The 14,284-nt window shown below is 52.3% G+C and overlaps 1 protein-coding gene across 4 annotated transcripts in view; it reads right to left on the bottom strand.

The window, feature by feature from the left end:
• The window catches only part of SLC37A1 (solute carrier family 37 member 1), an 80,939-nt gene that overhangs the window by 58,713 nt on the left and 7,942 nt on the right, over positions 1–14,284 (bottom strand). Inside the window, exons 1-2 of one of the 4 annotated variants that reach the window (XM_036851769.1) lie at positions 7,590–7,692; positions 3,262–3,451 (exon numbers count right to left, since the gene is read on the bottom strand). In XM_036851769.1, the coding sequence (XP_036707664.1) occupies positions 3,262–3,317 (56 nt within the window). In that variant the 5' untranslated portion in view covers positions 3,318–3,451; positions 7,590–7,692. Of the gene's footprint in view, positions 1–3,261; positions 3,452–6,798; positions 6,977–6,998; positions 7,269–7,589; positions 7,693–14,284 lie in introns of those variants that run through there. The other 3 variants (XM_036851770.1, XM_036851768.1, XM_036851767.1) reach the window with 3 other exon arrangements.

Raw genomic sequence — 14,284 nt, 5'->3', positions numbered from 1 at the left:
TATCCTGTTCCTCCAACCTTCCCCCCGTCGTGTGTGTCCACTGATGATCCTTGCCTAAACCAAGCATCCCTGATGGTTTCGGATGGCGATGTTCCAGCTTGGACACTCCTGCTCTACTTAGCGGCTGGCATTCTACTGCGGGAGAGAGCTTTCCTTCCTCCCATTTCTGCATTATTTAGTTATAGCAGAATGGACTCACTGGATTCTTGTTTTATTCAATGGGCTATAATCCATTACTGGCATCGTTTATTTAAAATCTCATCCCAGATTGGGCCAGTGAGCGCCCCTTCATTTTTAAGCACTTCCTTATTTTTTGGCACAAGATATTCCAGGCTCATCTCACTTTCCCTGCCCAGTGCTGACCCAGCCTCCAAGGATGTCTGACTGGCTCCTTCAGTGGAAAACGTTACGTAGAAACTGAGATCCAGCACTGGGTGTGCTCACTGCTGCGGGGTGTTACTATTCCCAGGGCCTGTCAGCGGGCAGAGAGAGGGCATTTTACACACACGCGCACACGACCCATACATACACAACACACACACACACCCACTACCTACACACACGTCACACACACACACATATTTCTCCCCCTGCTTCCTCTCCAGTTCTTCTCGATATCTTTAATTCCAACCCAACACCACGTGATTCATTCTGTCCCTCCTCCCCCCGCCACCAATATTCGTAACTTCTTTACCGTCAGCGAGAAGCTGTCTCTCTTCCGTGTTATTCCTGACAAAGATGCATAATCTGAATCTAACCATGAAGAAATACCAGACACACACAAAACAAGGGACAGTCTATAAAACAAATGGCTTGTATCCTTCAGAAATGGCAAGCTCATGAAAGACAAAGGAAGGCCAAGAAACAGTTCCAAATTAAAGGAGACTAAACCCACAGGACAACTAAATGCAAAGTGTGGGCCCAGACTAGATCCTGGCCCAGGGGAAAAAAATCTATAAAAGACATTATTGGACATTTGATATAATTTTGAATATGGACTGTGGATTAGATAATAGCATTATATCTGTGTTAAACTTGCTTATTTTGATTTTTGTGTGCAGTTATATGAAAATGTCTTGTTCACGGGAAGTACATACTGAAGTATTTAGAAATAAAAGGGCATAATGTCTTTAACTTGCTTTCAAATGGTTCAGGAAAAAAATGTATGTGCGTGTATACGTACATCTACACACACACACACACACACACACACACAGATGAGAGAAGGTAGGGGGAGAAGCAAATGAGGACAAATGTTAAGAATTTGTCTGCCAGTTGAACCTGGCCCCCCACGGCTGGACCAGAGGCGATTCACCATTTCCTCTGCCCTAGGTTCACTCAACTCAAGACGGAAAGTCCCAGGAGAGAGAGGCCCGTAGCCCACCTTAGGTCCTCTCCTGCCTCCTGCTGGACCTGGGCTATGGCGGAAGGTCACGGGGCTGCCATAACGGGATGGAAAATCCTGAGACTCACCTACCTATCACACCTGCACACGAAGGAGGGAAGTCAATTCCCCAAAGGAAATCAAAGTGCTGTTAGGAAGAGGCAATGCATGCTGGGTAGAAAAACATAAGAAATGTCCTTCACAGGAATGTTAGAAGAAAAGCTAATTCTCTTCTTTTACAGCTAAGGAAGCTGAGATCTAGAAAGGTTAAATACCCTTTCAAGGTCAAGGAGCAAGTTTGAGGTAGAGATGGAATAGAAATGAAGACAAATACGCTATCTCCTTGCAACTCAACAGTGTGGTCTATGGACGCAAAGCACCGCATCACCTGGGAAATGCAGACTCTCAGGCATCACCCAGATCTACTGAGTCAGAATCTGCATTTTAACAAGTTTCAGGTGATTCCCATGCACACTAAAGCATGAGAAGCACTGTTCTACCTCTGTAGGTCTCAACTTTAAAAAAAGATAAAAAATAGAATTTGTGATTATAAGAGTTCTACAGGAGCTCCTGGTAACATTCTTATTTTCTTCTGTGAGTCTGAAATTGTATCAAAATAAAGTTCCAAAACAAGGGAAAGATAAACACCCACTAAATAAAAGGGAACCACTTGTGGCTAGTTTAGCAGTAGATGGGAGATGAGTGGACAAGCGAACTGCTGTGGAAAGAGCCAGATGTCTGAAGCCACACCTGAGACCCTGTGGGCGCTCCCCCCACCAGCCTGGGCCTGAGACGCTGCAAAAGGTGCGGAGGCCAAGAGTGCCCTGGTGAGACGGAGCTGAAGGGATTCAGAACACGCTGCCGCAGCATCAACGTTATTTTGAGCGGAAGGCACGTGAGTCCTGAAATCTCTTATCTGCCTAAAAGCAGAGCCTCTGAGAAAGAACTCAGCTGTCATAAATCCTCCCCTGGGAGCAGCCAGGAGAGACTGAGTCTTAATACCAGAAACGGGATATGCCCACATCACACCTAAACAGACATTGTCACAACGGTATCCTAGCTCCCAACTAGTCTCCTAAGGGCCCATTTACCTTTCCAAAAAGTTACCTGTTTTCCCAAAAGTGCCCTTCCCTTGCTCCTCTTCCCCTATTAAGATGGTATACGATCCCCAAATTCTAAGGCCGCCTGGAGTCACGTTTTTTTGTGAACTCCCACACGTACGTGGTTAAATCTGTCTATTCTCTTGTCAATCTGTTTTTTGTCAGTTTAATTCACATGCCCCCAGTCATTCAACCTAAGAGGGTAGAGGAACAATTCTTCCTTCCCAACAGAGATCAGCAGGGGAGAAAACCCACTGAGAGTGTGGGTTAGAGACTACACAGTCCAGCTCTGCACTCCGCCCTCACCATCCGCCTGCTCCAAGGAGTGTGGGGTTCACGAATCTCCTGTGAGAAAGATTCTCAGAGCGCACCAGGTGCTCTCAGAACAGAAAGGCATCTGCATTTAACTTGTTCAGATCTCATTTTCTCTCTGAAAGTCCTGACCCAGCGAGGCCACTCACTAAGCTCAGAGTTAACATACTTATTTCACCCACAGCCATTTTATCGTCCTGTCGGTAGTCAGTGGTCATTTTTCTGTGGGTGGGGACCAGGATTATCTTCAGTGGACCAGAAACCACGGAAAACCTCGAAGGTTTTCAGTCTGTCTGTCACTGCCAGAACCAAAGATGGACAACTTGGCCGTGTTCCTGGTCACCGCTTCCACCACCAATAAACCATTCAACACTTATGGGGAGGCTGGCCATCCACATGCATTTTATCATGAAACTGGGGGCAGGGGGCACTGGCTGCACGGAGGCACCGTGCCCAAGGACTTACCACTGATCCCTGGAGAACGAGACGATGAAGCGAATGCCGGGGGGAAGTCGGGCCATTTACGTCTCACTGACCGTGGAGCTTCGGTCACGAAATAAGATGCTTCATAAATAGGTTCTTGATCCTGGGAAGCACGCAGGGGTGTCCTGTGGGGTCTCGCCTGCCCTCTTCCTTCCAGCAGAGGCTCGGCTCTCTACAAGGAGAGGGAGGGGTGGAAAGGTCAAGTGTGCTGACAATGGCACCGTCGGAAGCTCTGGCAGAAGTAACCGCACGTGGTGTGGTCACCCAGCCCAGAGCAGAGCTGGACTTCCCTGCAACAGGACGCTCCCACCACGAGAGCCACCAGGTAGGGGTAGAGCATCCGTCCTGGGGGGGGGGGCAGCTTGTTCAAAGGTCACTGAAATGAACTTCACATGTTGTTCTGAGGATGTGTAGGAAAGAACCGCTGAACTCCTCTTTATCTGGAAGCCCTCCTGAGATCAACCTGTTCACTCTCAATCACAACACTCTGCAAAGCTAACACTGACATTCACAGGAGGCCCATATGTGCCCAGGGGTCACACCAGGTGCCCAATCACCAGAGCGCCAGGGAACTGGCCGTGCTCCGTTCCCCCAAGCTGTGTCCCGGGCTACGTCTGAGCCACAGTAACAGACAGGAACATAGGCCTGGACAAGGAGGCAGGTCATCAAGCCCATCATTTGACTGTGGCTTTGCAATGGAGTCTAAATGCACGTAATGCCGTGGGAATGAACTTCAGCTCGTCTGTGCCACCTCATTTCTCACACCTGTGGTCACCTCAGAGGCCTTGGAAAATGGCCCCATTCTGCAGTCAGGGCTGAAGGCAGAGCCAGATGGGAAGGAAGGCGCAGGGAGGCCTGGTCTCCTGTCCCAAAGCCAACCTCACGACCTGTGCTATTTTTCAGTTTTTCTCCTATGTTCGGTGACGAGGAATCTTTGGGACCCATGCATTAAATCACACAGTACACAGTGCATGCAGGAGCATTCACTGTTCTACCTTAATACTTATCGAAAAGTCACAGGTTATATAACGTTTTTAAAGAAAGCTACTTTTGACTAAACATTAATCTCGATTTAAAGCTGAAATGTATTCAGTGTCTTTAAACCACTTCCTTGCGATAACAGGTAAGAAATAGCAAATAGTTCCGATTTAGAAGATATTCCTCAGTGCCTGCGTCTTCCCAATTAAAAGAGGTTCCCCATGTTCATTCCCGCTCTCCCTCCAGAGTGAGTTTTCAAAATGCACCTTGCCAAGCTTTCACACCCTCCCCACTCCCCCCATCTCTTCTCAGTGAGGCACTGAGGCCCCTCTGCTCCAGCCAGGGGAGCTACACCTTCGCTCCTGACAGCCAGCCTGGCCACTCGGCCTGCACACACACCCCACCGGGGCCCTAACGATGACACAGCCTCAGCTCTCCATCTCATCAGAGTGCCACCTGCCCCGACAGCTGACCCTGGGCTGGGTAATCCCAGGCATGCCACAAACTTTCTGCTCCCTCACCTTCCCCAGCTAAAAAATAGGGATGATGGCACCTACTTAGGGTTGTTATAAAGATGAAATGAGTGATCTGAGGACAGCCCTCAGCGCGGAGGAGATGCTCAGTAAACAGCAGCTGGTATCGTTCTCGGTAGAAATCAGGGGAGGAAGGCCCAGGGCTGCAGGCAACCACCCCGTCCCCATCCCCTGGTTCAGAACCCAGCACAGGGCAAGCGGTCAAGAGATGCGCTGAACCAAGCTCCACAAGTGCTTCGCAATGTTTCTGCTCAAATCTCTAGATTTAAAAAAACCGTTTTACTAAAATTCTGCTCAAAATGAGTGGGCCTAAATATACTTCGAGAAACAATCTTTGAGTGATTCCTTTAGAGTAAAGGATTTGGTCTAAGTTTTACAGCACCTGAAGATGGATGGTTAGAGTCAAGTTCCCTCCTCTGTCCAGACGCTGCTTCTCTAGGTACCTACAGCTCATCTGGAAATATTCTATTGCCATCTATTACATCAACTAATCAATAAACCTCAATTCAATTCTGGTAAAACCTGTAATGTTAAAAAAAAAAAAATCCAGAAGACATTGGAAAAGTCAGCAGGAAAAAAAAAAAATCTTGATTTCCTTTTAAAACCATGGTTCTTACCTCTGTAAAATGGGTGAACTCAAGTGCTATAAGTTTTCACCGTAAGTTTAATTAAGATGTGTAAACATAGAGATTTTACATGTAGGACATTAAGAGCTCGATTTAATGAGGCCCTTTCCTCCAAAGCCTGGACGGTGTCCACTGAAAATCATTCCAGCGAGAGCCGGTCAAGACCTCCAAGGTCATCAGTGACAAATTCCGTGCTCTTCTGTGAGCCCCACGGCCTTGTCGAGGAAGAGGCCCGGAGGCTGGTCCGGGTTGGCTGGACGCTGTGGGGCAAATTCAGGTTGGTCCAGTTTCCCTCAGTCCCCTCCTCCCTCCAACCTGCTTCCTCCCGGCAGGTCTCCTCCAAAGAGAGGGCGGCAGAACTGGAGCAGATCACTTGGTTTAAGCCCCCTTTTTGGCACACAATCCAAGCACATAAAAAAGAAAACGTACTTTAAAAAAAACGGCTCTTAATAGGCACCCTTGGAACTCACCACTCCAGTAGGGAAAAGTGTCAGAATACCCAGTTTCATTCTACTGTCAAAGACAGCAACTTCAGAAACACCCCATTAGAGCATCTCTCTTACTATCTAAAATGCACATTTTTATACCCATGTTCCGGAAGTGCCCCACCTAGTCTATAAACTACATAACTATAAAATGGGATGACCTGAGGGCAATACGCATTCTGGAGCCCCGCCCTCAGACGCACTACCTGGGGAACAGTTCCGTGTACTCGCTGGAGACGAAAATGAGTCTCAAAAGCAACGATGGGCAGAACACAGAAAGGGTCTTCCCACAACTGAAGCGCTGTGGTCAGTAATCAAAGCAGCCCCAGGCGCATCTTAAAGAATCTACTTAAAGGCAAGGTTTTAAAAAGTAGATCTTATTTTAAGGCAAATGCAGGGGGTGGGGGGAATGAATGTCCCCCAAACAAGTTTTCAGACATTTTTCTTTTAGGAGAGAGAAAGGAAAACACAACTTCCTTTTCAGAGAAAACACTTTCTATGGTCTGTGCTTTAAAGGCTGTAAGCAATATTAAAAATGAATGACAATAGCCAGTATTTCTTTCCTGGGCTTAAATACAAAAAGGAATCCTCTACTTGTACCACTTTCTTCCACCAACAAACAGAACCTCAAGGTGGCGGGTACAACACAGAACCTGCAAATGCCGTTCCAAAGCCACATGGTGAGACACTGGAGGTCTAGAGCCCTGGGTTCTCAAGGTTGACCTTAAAAGACATTAAAGAAGGAGCAATGGGGGGAGGGGGAGATCTAACCTAGTTACCAACTCGAACACCCTCACACAATTCAGATTCAAGGGCAGGTGGGCACTTCCCAGACAGAAAGCTCAGGGAGACTAAAGGAAAGGCGGGCTTTGCAATTCCACCCGGAGAAATTCAAACCTGGCGGTGTGCAGAGGGGCCTTCCAGGACCCTGGTCGCAGCCCTAGGTCGCCAGGTCCCCAGGGTCAGCAGCGTGGCTGCAGAGGCTGGGAGGGCCGGCGGGTGCGGGGGGTTGGAAAAAAGAGCCTGACGGTTGGGGCCCCGAGGCCGGGTGACTTTCCGGGGCTTTGAGTCCAGTAAAATCCCTCCAGGAGGCTCACCGGCTCCGGGAACCAGCCGCTCAGACGAACAACCCGAAGGCCCAGGGAGCGGCGCCCCGAGCCTCCCGCGCCTCCCGCGGGCTTGGGCGCCGGCTCCTCCCCGGCGGCCCGTCCCGGAGGAGACTGGCGGGCACGCCCACGTCCCGCCGCGCCGCCCACCCCGCGCGGGGCTCCGCTCTCGAGCCCCGGGCTGGGCTGTCACCGCGGCCGCGCGGGCCGGGGAGAGGGCCCGGAGGACGGCTGGGCTCGCCCCCGCCCGGGGCTCCGGTGGGCGGCTGCCGGCCCGGCACCGGCTCCCCCGGCTCCGCTCGCCGGGTCCCGGGGCGCCCGGCCGCCCCACCAGCCCCGCCCCCGCCCGCTGCAAGGGCCGCCCCGGGCCCGGAGCCCGCCGGCCGCCTCCGCCCCGGACGAGCACAAAGACGCGCGCCCGGCGCAGGGACCCCGGGCCTCCCCGCCCGTCGTCCGCGCTGGCAGGTGTCGCTCGGCCGCGGCGCCGAGTCCCGCGGCCCGGCCGGCGCGGGCGGTGGGGAGGGGGTCCCCGCGCCGCCCGCTCCCCCCCACCCCGGCCCCGTCCCGGTCCCCGCGTCTCACCTGCGCCCCCAGGCCCGCGCCCCGCCGCCCGGCCCGGCCGCCGCCGGCGCTTCCTGCTCGCGACTTCCTGGGGCGGCGCGCGGAGGCCCGGGCGGCCCTTTCACTTTCCTGAGGCCGCGGGGCGCCCGGCCGGGCGGCGGCGGCGGCGGCGGCTCGGCCCCTCCCCCTCCGACTCATCCCCTCCCCGGAGCGCACCCGGGGGCCCAGCCAGCCCCGGGGAGGCCGGGCGGGGACGCCCCCACGAGGAGAGCCCGGGCCACCGCCGCCCAGGAGTCCTCCCCGCGGTCCCCGCTCCATGCACCTGCCTGCGGGGGCCCGGGCTTGAGTTCAAAACTGACCAAAGAGGAGCTCCCCAAGGACCCTTTGTCCTCAAGGTAAGTCCTCCCCGACAGCAGCGGAGCCGGGCTTCCCGAGAAAGGACCGGCACTAAAGGGGGCCAGCCTTGGTCTCCTGAGCATTATTCTTATTACCTCCTCTCAGGGGTCAGACTCATGAGACTAGCCTCGTATTAAGTGAAAATGGGGCCCACGATCGGCCGTGGTGAACCATCTTTGATCACACCTGTGTGTGTGTGTGACACGCCCCTCACGTGGCTGTGCTGGAGAACCTCACTGGGTCTCAGTCACCTGAACCAGACGGACCCTCCCCGGCGCCATAACAGGCTTCCCACCTCACCCAGGAACAGTGTTCTGCGAATCCCACGCTCACTTCTTGCCCAAAATTGACCTCGGGCACCACCCCCCACAAGCCTGATTATTCTCCTGGGGTACCTGCAAAGCACCCGCGGTAGACACATGGCATCTAAATCCAACCCAGGTGCCCAGCTCCCAGGAAAGCACCTCCCTGGAAGGGCCCAGTGAGGCAGAAAGCATGTTTTGCAGAAGAAATTCCAGGAAGAAGTCTCCCCCTGATTAAAACAATGCTTAAAGTTAAAACCAATCCAAGCAGGAATAAAGACGCAGATGTAGAGAATGGACTTGAGAACACGGGGAGGGGCAAGGGTAAGCTGGGACGAAGTAAGAGTGGCATACACATATACACACTACCAAATGTAAAATAGATAGCTAGTGGGAAGCAGCCGCATAGCACAGGGAGATCAGCTCTGTGCTTTGTGACCACCTAGAGGGGTGGGATGGGGAGGGTGGGTGGGAGGGAGGGAGACGCAAGAGGGAGGAGATATGGGAACATATGTATATGTATAACTGATTCACTTTGTTATAAAGCAGAAACTAAAACCACTGTAAAGCAATTATACTCCAATAAAGATGTTAATAAATAAATAAATAAATAAATAAATAAATAAATAAAACCAATCCAAGGCCCGGCAGTAACTGCCCAAAGAGGTCAGGAGAGCGCGCACAGCCTCCTGGCAAGTACCCACCTCCCCTGCCAGGCCTTCCAGTGTCCCCCGGGGCCCTGCTGTGTTTGGGGACACCCTGCTATCCTTTCCCGTTGGCTGAGTTGGGCGTCGAATGCATCGCTTCTGTAGGCCTCTGAGAAGCGTTCTCAGCTCAAGAAGGAGACCAGCCCGCCTCCCTGTAGCCCTGAGGTTCAGCCGCAGGGTGGCTACTGGCCCCTCATCCTGCAAGGGAGGTGGCCCGCGCCTTCTGATTTCTCCCTCCCCTTGGCGAGGTCTCTTTCCGCAGACCTCCTCTCTCAGACAGTCCTCCTCCCTTCCCTACCTCTCCGTTCATGGTGATCCAAGCCTGCCCAGCCTGGCACACCTCTCTCTCCAAATCACCCTGCTCTGCACCCGCCCCAGGCTCTGCTCCGGGCTCCTGCTCTCCCCCTGAGCTTCTGCATCAGCCTCCCTGCCTGCAAGCTCTCCCTCCCCAAATCCACTCCTCCACCCCTTCAAATTGCCCTCCTAAAGCAGATGGGACCCTGGCGTTCCTGATGAGAGCCCTTCAAGATCCCCCTCCAGATCAGGAAAGAGCCTCAGTCCTTAGTAGCTGGAAAACAAGACCCTAACCCACTCTTGACTTCACGACCAAAGCTCAGGACCGCTCTTTTAGTTTCCAGGACTTTCTCACACGTTGAGTGGCTATTTCTGCCTTAGCCCTCCAGACCCCGGCTCTTCCTAGTGAGCTCAAAGTTCAAGACCCAGGTCAAGTGTTTGTCTGTTCTCTCAGGCCATCTTCACTGCTTTCCCAGGGCACTGTAGATACCTCTTGCTCCTGACTTAGCACAACAAACTGGTACTGGTTATTTCTAAATCCATCTCCTGGCGCCTAGCCTGGGACTGGAGGGGTTCTCGGGGCCCTGCCCGACTCAGAAGGTCTCATCCACGTTTGCCAACTGCATGAACGGGTGCGGAAGGACTCAGCACAGGGACGCTCCACGTTTCCACACCATTTCTCACCTAGAAAATGACAATGTTTGTTCGGCGCACTGGGGAAAACCAGGCGGACCTGAGGTGGTCTGTATAATATTTGCCGAAAATATTCATCTATTAATTTTACAAAGATTAAAATATTAATCTTTTAGAAAATATTAATTTCTATATTAATCTTTTGTATGATTGTAAGAAATACCTAAAAATGGATTAGGGAAGTTAGTAAATTTGTATGAAATCTCCAAATAAAACAGTTCCCATTTTGAAACGAAAACGTGTGATTGCTTTGATGATCGTATCAGGTGTTAATGCTTGAAATGGCTGCACACAAGCTCAGGACGGGGGCACAGCTGGGGTGTCACCCTGGAGACACTTTCTTGGTGCAGGTAGATGATAACTTTAGAGTCTTTTTTAACAATCACACAAATTTCACAAAAGTTGAAATTATTTTTAAGAATCTGACACTCTTCCTTTTCTTTCTACATGTAATATTGACATTTCTTGTGCAAATCAATAAATGAATTTCCAACCCAGTTGAACTTTTCATATCCAGCATTTCGAACTCATGACACAGCGTGGGGACCGGTGGCGGTGTGCCCTCCGGCTGCCGCTGCCACAGCCCATGGCCAGGCTTCCAGAGAGATGAGTCCAGGGTGCCCAGACCTGGGGCTGCCCGCTCAACACACCTGCCTGGCCGGGCCTCTGCTTTAACTCGAGACTTCCACGCTTGCTTTGAATTTATTTTGATTTTTATTTCAGAACAAGAGGAACAGACCAAATGAGAGGCACATTCACTCTTATCCAACAGATGTGTCTTGGGTGCCTACTGGGGCCAGAGCGTGCCAGGCACTGAGGCCTCAGTCAACAGGGGCCTTGCCTTTGCAGAATCCACAGAGCAAGAGGCCTGCGGCAAGAGTGGGCCGTCGCTGATGCGAGCGTGAGGAAGGGACTTGGGTTCACTTCCTGGGGCGGCCATAACAAAAGACCTCAGACTGGGGGGCTTAAGACAATGGACGTTTACGGTCTCACAGGTCTGGAGGCCACAGGTCTAGATCAAGATGCTGGCGGGGCCGTGCTCCTTCTGAAGCCTCCAGGGGAGAATGGGTTTTGTGCCCTTCTCTCAGCTTGCGGCGTCGCTGGCAATTCTGGGTGTTTCTTAGCTTGTAGGTGCATCGCTCTAATCGGCCTCTGTTGTCACCTGGCCTGTCTGTGTTCACATCATCTCTTCTCCGTGTGTCTGTGTCTCTGTGTCCCCCCTCTTGTAAGGACACCAGTCATGTTGGACTTAGGCTGTACCCTACTCCGGGAGGACTTCAACGGAACTGACTGTATCCGCAATGATCCTATTTCCAAGTAAGGTCACGTTCAGAGCTTCAGGGAGGGACCTGAGTTTGTGGGGCGTGGCAGGGCGGGGCAGGAGGGGGACATTATTTAACCCACTACGATGCTAAATAAGTCTGAGCAGGTGGTGGAGAAGGCACTCCCAGGACAGGGGCATCAGGAGGTTGGCACCCGAGGCCTGAAGAGGCCAGGGGAGTGAGCCATTACTGGAACCCAGGGCGCTGAGGCTGTAGAGGGACCCCCTGGACCAGGGCGGTGCTTTGGTAGAGGCGCAGCAGCGGGGAAGAAGCAGGGAGTCCACAGCCCCACTTCCCCTCCTGCCCTCCAACTGCCCTGATCTAGGAGGGGGGGCGGAGGCCGGGGGAGCCCCCCTGACGCAGTGCAGCCCAGGACAGATGTGGTCGTTCCCCGCCAGGAGCTCCCAGCTAGTGGAGAGGTCAGACGACAGGTCACCAGCGATCATCACAAGGCTGTGTCACACAGTGCAGTAGGGGACACGGGGTGCAAAAGAGGGTCACCTGACCCAGGCTTGATGGTCACAGGAGGTGACATCTCAACAGCATACAAGGAGTTGGTCAAGCGCTCGGGGAAGAGAAGGGACATGGTCTGTGCAGAGGGAGCACAGCGTGGACAAAAGCCCTCAGGCTGGTATGGGGAGCGGGGAATGGAGCAGGGAAAGGGAGCGGGGAGGGCTGAGGACCCTGGCAGCGATCTGGGCCCAAGATGATGGTTGTCTGGGAGCGCAGACTTAAGGAAGGCCCAAGAGGTGAGAGAAAGCAGAAGAAGGAGCTGGGATGACACCCAGCTGTCTGGCTTGGGCAGCTAGCTGGATGGCGGCATCTTCGTGGAGAGAGGCGACAGACAAAGGACAGACAGACTTGAGGGGCAGGGTGCGGGCAAGGAATTAATTTATACTTGTTGAGCGTTTGGTTTCCGTGGGGTGTCTCAGTGGGGCTGTTGACTGGGGTTGGATGTGTGAGTCTGGAGTCTCCGGAAGAATCCTAGGTGGGTGAGAGAGGCCTGATACAGACAGCAGGGGAGGAGAAAGCTTGCCTGGGCAGCAGGGGAGGGGGGTGGGGGGGGGTGGGGGGTGTGCGGGCGGGCGGAGGCCTGGGTGGTGGGGAGGAAGGAGAGCAGAAAACCATTTCAGGAAGGTTGGCTGCGCTGGGGAGAAGTGAAGGGCCCAAAGCTGGAGAAGGACTCAGGGGGGAGGAAGGACATTTCTTAAATGCAAGGACATTTTCTTTTTCTTTTCTTTTTTTTTTTTTTTACTATTTCTTTCTTTCTTTAGGCTGTGCCGGGTCTTAGTTGCGGCGTGCATGTGGGATCTAGTTCCCCCTTCAGGGATCGAACCCGGGCCCCCTGTGTTGGGAGTGCGGAGTCTTACCCACTGGACCACCAGGGAAGTGCATGGACATTCTCAAGCATAGACAGAAGTGGAGAGAACATTATAATGAAGCCCCAGGTACCCATCGCCTGGCTTCATCAATGATCAATGCACCACCAATTTTGTTTCCTGTCTGTCTTGACCCACTTCCTGCCCCAGGATATTTTGCAGAAAATCCCAGAGGTTATATTTCACCTGTAAAGTTTCAGTGTATATCTCTAAAAGATACAGTTTTAAACATAATCACTCTACCGTCATCAGGGCTCCCCAAGCAAGAATAATTCCATAATAGCGTCAAATACCCAGCCCGTGTTCTCACTCCCCTGAGTGCCCTATAAATGGTCTCACTCTGTCAGTTTATTTTCAGATGGGGACCCAAACAGTCCACACGTGTATTGTCTGATGTGTCTCCTAGGTCTCTCCATCTGGAGATTCCCCTGCATCTTTGTCCTAAGCAATTTCTTGCTGTTGTCACAGAGGCCAGGCCATTCTTCTTGCAGAGTTTCCTACACTCTGCATTGTGCTGACCCCATCTTTATGATATGGTCGAACATATTCTTTATGTACTTCCTGTGTACTACCTGAAATTGGCAAGGAGCTCCCGAGGCTTGATCAGATTTGGGTCGATTCAAGCCAGTGAGGCATCTGGCATCTGGTCATCTTCTGCCGTACTTAGACGTTCCTTGCCTAAGTTCATTAATTCATTAGAAGTAGAATTCATAGTTGTGAAATGGTGACATCATAATTCCGTTGTTTCTTTTTTATTTGCTAGCCTACTTCTATAAAGAGAAACTTCCCCTCATCAGTTATTTAGTTAACTCTGAAGCACAGTTCATATAGGAAAGGCAGGATACATGTGGAATTCCTTTATTTGCCACTTGTCAAAATAATGAGCTGGCTTTCTACTATTCTTCAAAAGTTAGCCATGAGTTTTCCTTTGTTCTGCTTTTTTATTCTCCGCACTAGTGGGCTGAGCCACAGTTACTGTACTTGCATCCATTCCAGTTACTCTCCTTGTTGAATCGCATTGGCCAGGGAGTCCTTCTGACATGACCCGGGTACCTTTGATAGTGTCCTTGCTTTCTAGGGTGACAAGATGTCCTCACAAGCTCATTCCATGCACCTCCTGCCCCAGACCTGGAAATCAGCCCCTTCTCCCGGGAAGTCCAGGTCCCAGAGCAGCCAGAAGGGAGGGTGGGCGTGGACACATCCAGGAAAGGGGACTGCGTGCTTGAATGACACATGTCCCTCCAGAGGCGGAAAGACAAGGAATCCAGAATATGTGAGGAGGAATGAGCCTCGGGTTGGAGAAGAGACGATGGAAAAAGGGCAGAGAGCCGTCACTTTGCGGGTGGGCAGGCACGAGGGGAGGGTTCTTCCCTCTGTCTCCTTTGTTGCAGAAGGGAGTCAGTTGTGAAAGTGAAGAGGGAGGTGTTTTGGGGAAATCGAGAGGGTTCCGGGGAACCATTGGGAACCCTGGGCAGGTGTGGCCCGGAGACGAGACGGAAGGTCACGAGACAATGAACTTCTCTCAGCGCCGATCTGAGAGGTGGTGCGAGCGTGTCTGTGAGCCCCAGCGGCGCTGAGAGAGGACAGACAGGTGGACAGCTCCACTTGGAAGGGTTGGCTTTC

The sequence above is a fragment of the Balaenoptera musculus genome, chromosome 4, assembly GCF_009873245.2.
Source record: "Balaenoptera musculus isolate JJ_BM4_2016_0621 chromosome 4, mBalMus1.pri.v3, whole genome shotgun sequence".
Lineage (NCBI taxonomy): Eukaryota > Metazoa > Chordata > Mammalia > Artiodactyla > Balaenopteridae > Balaenoptera > Balaenoptera musculus.
This window is presented reverse-complemented; position numbering and strand designations above follow the sequence as displayed.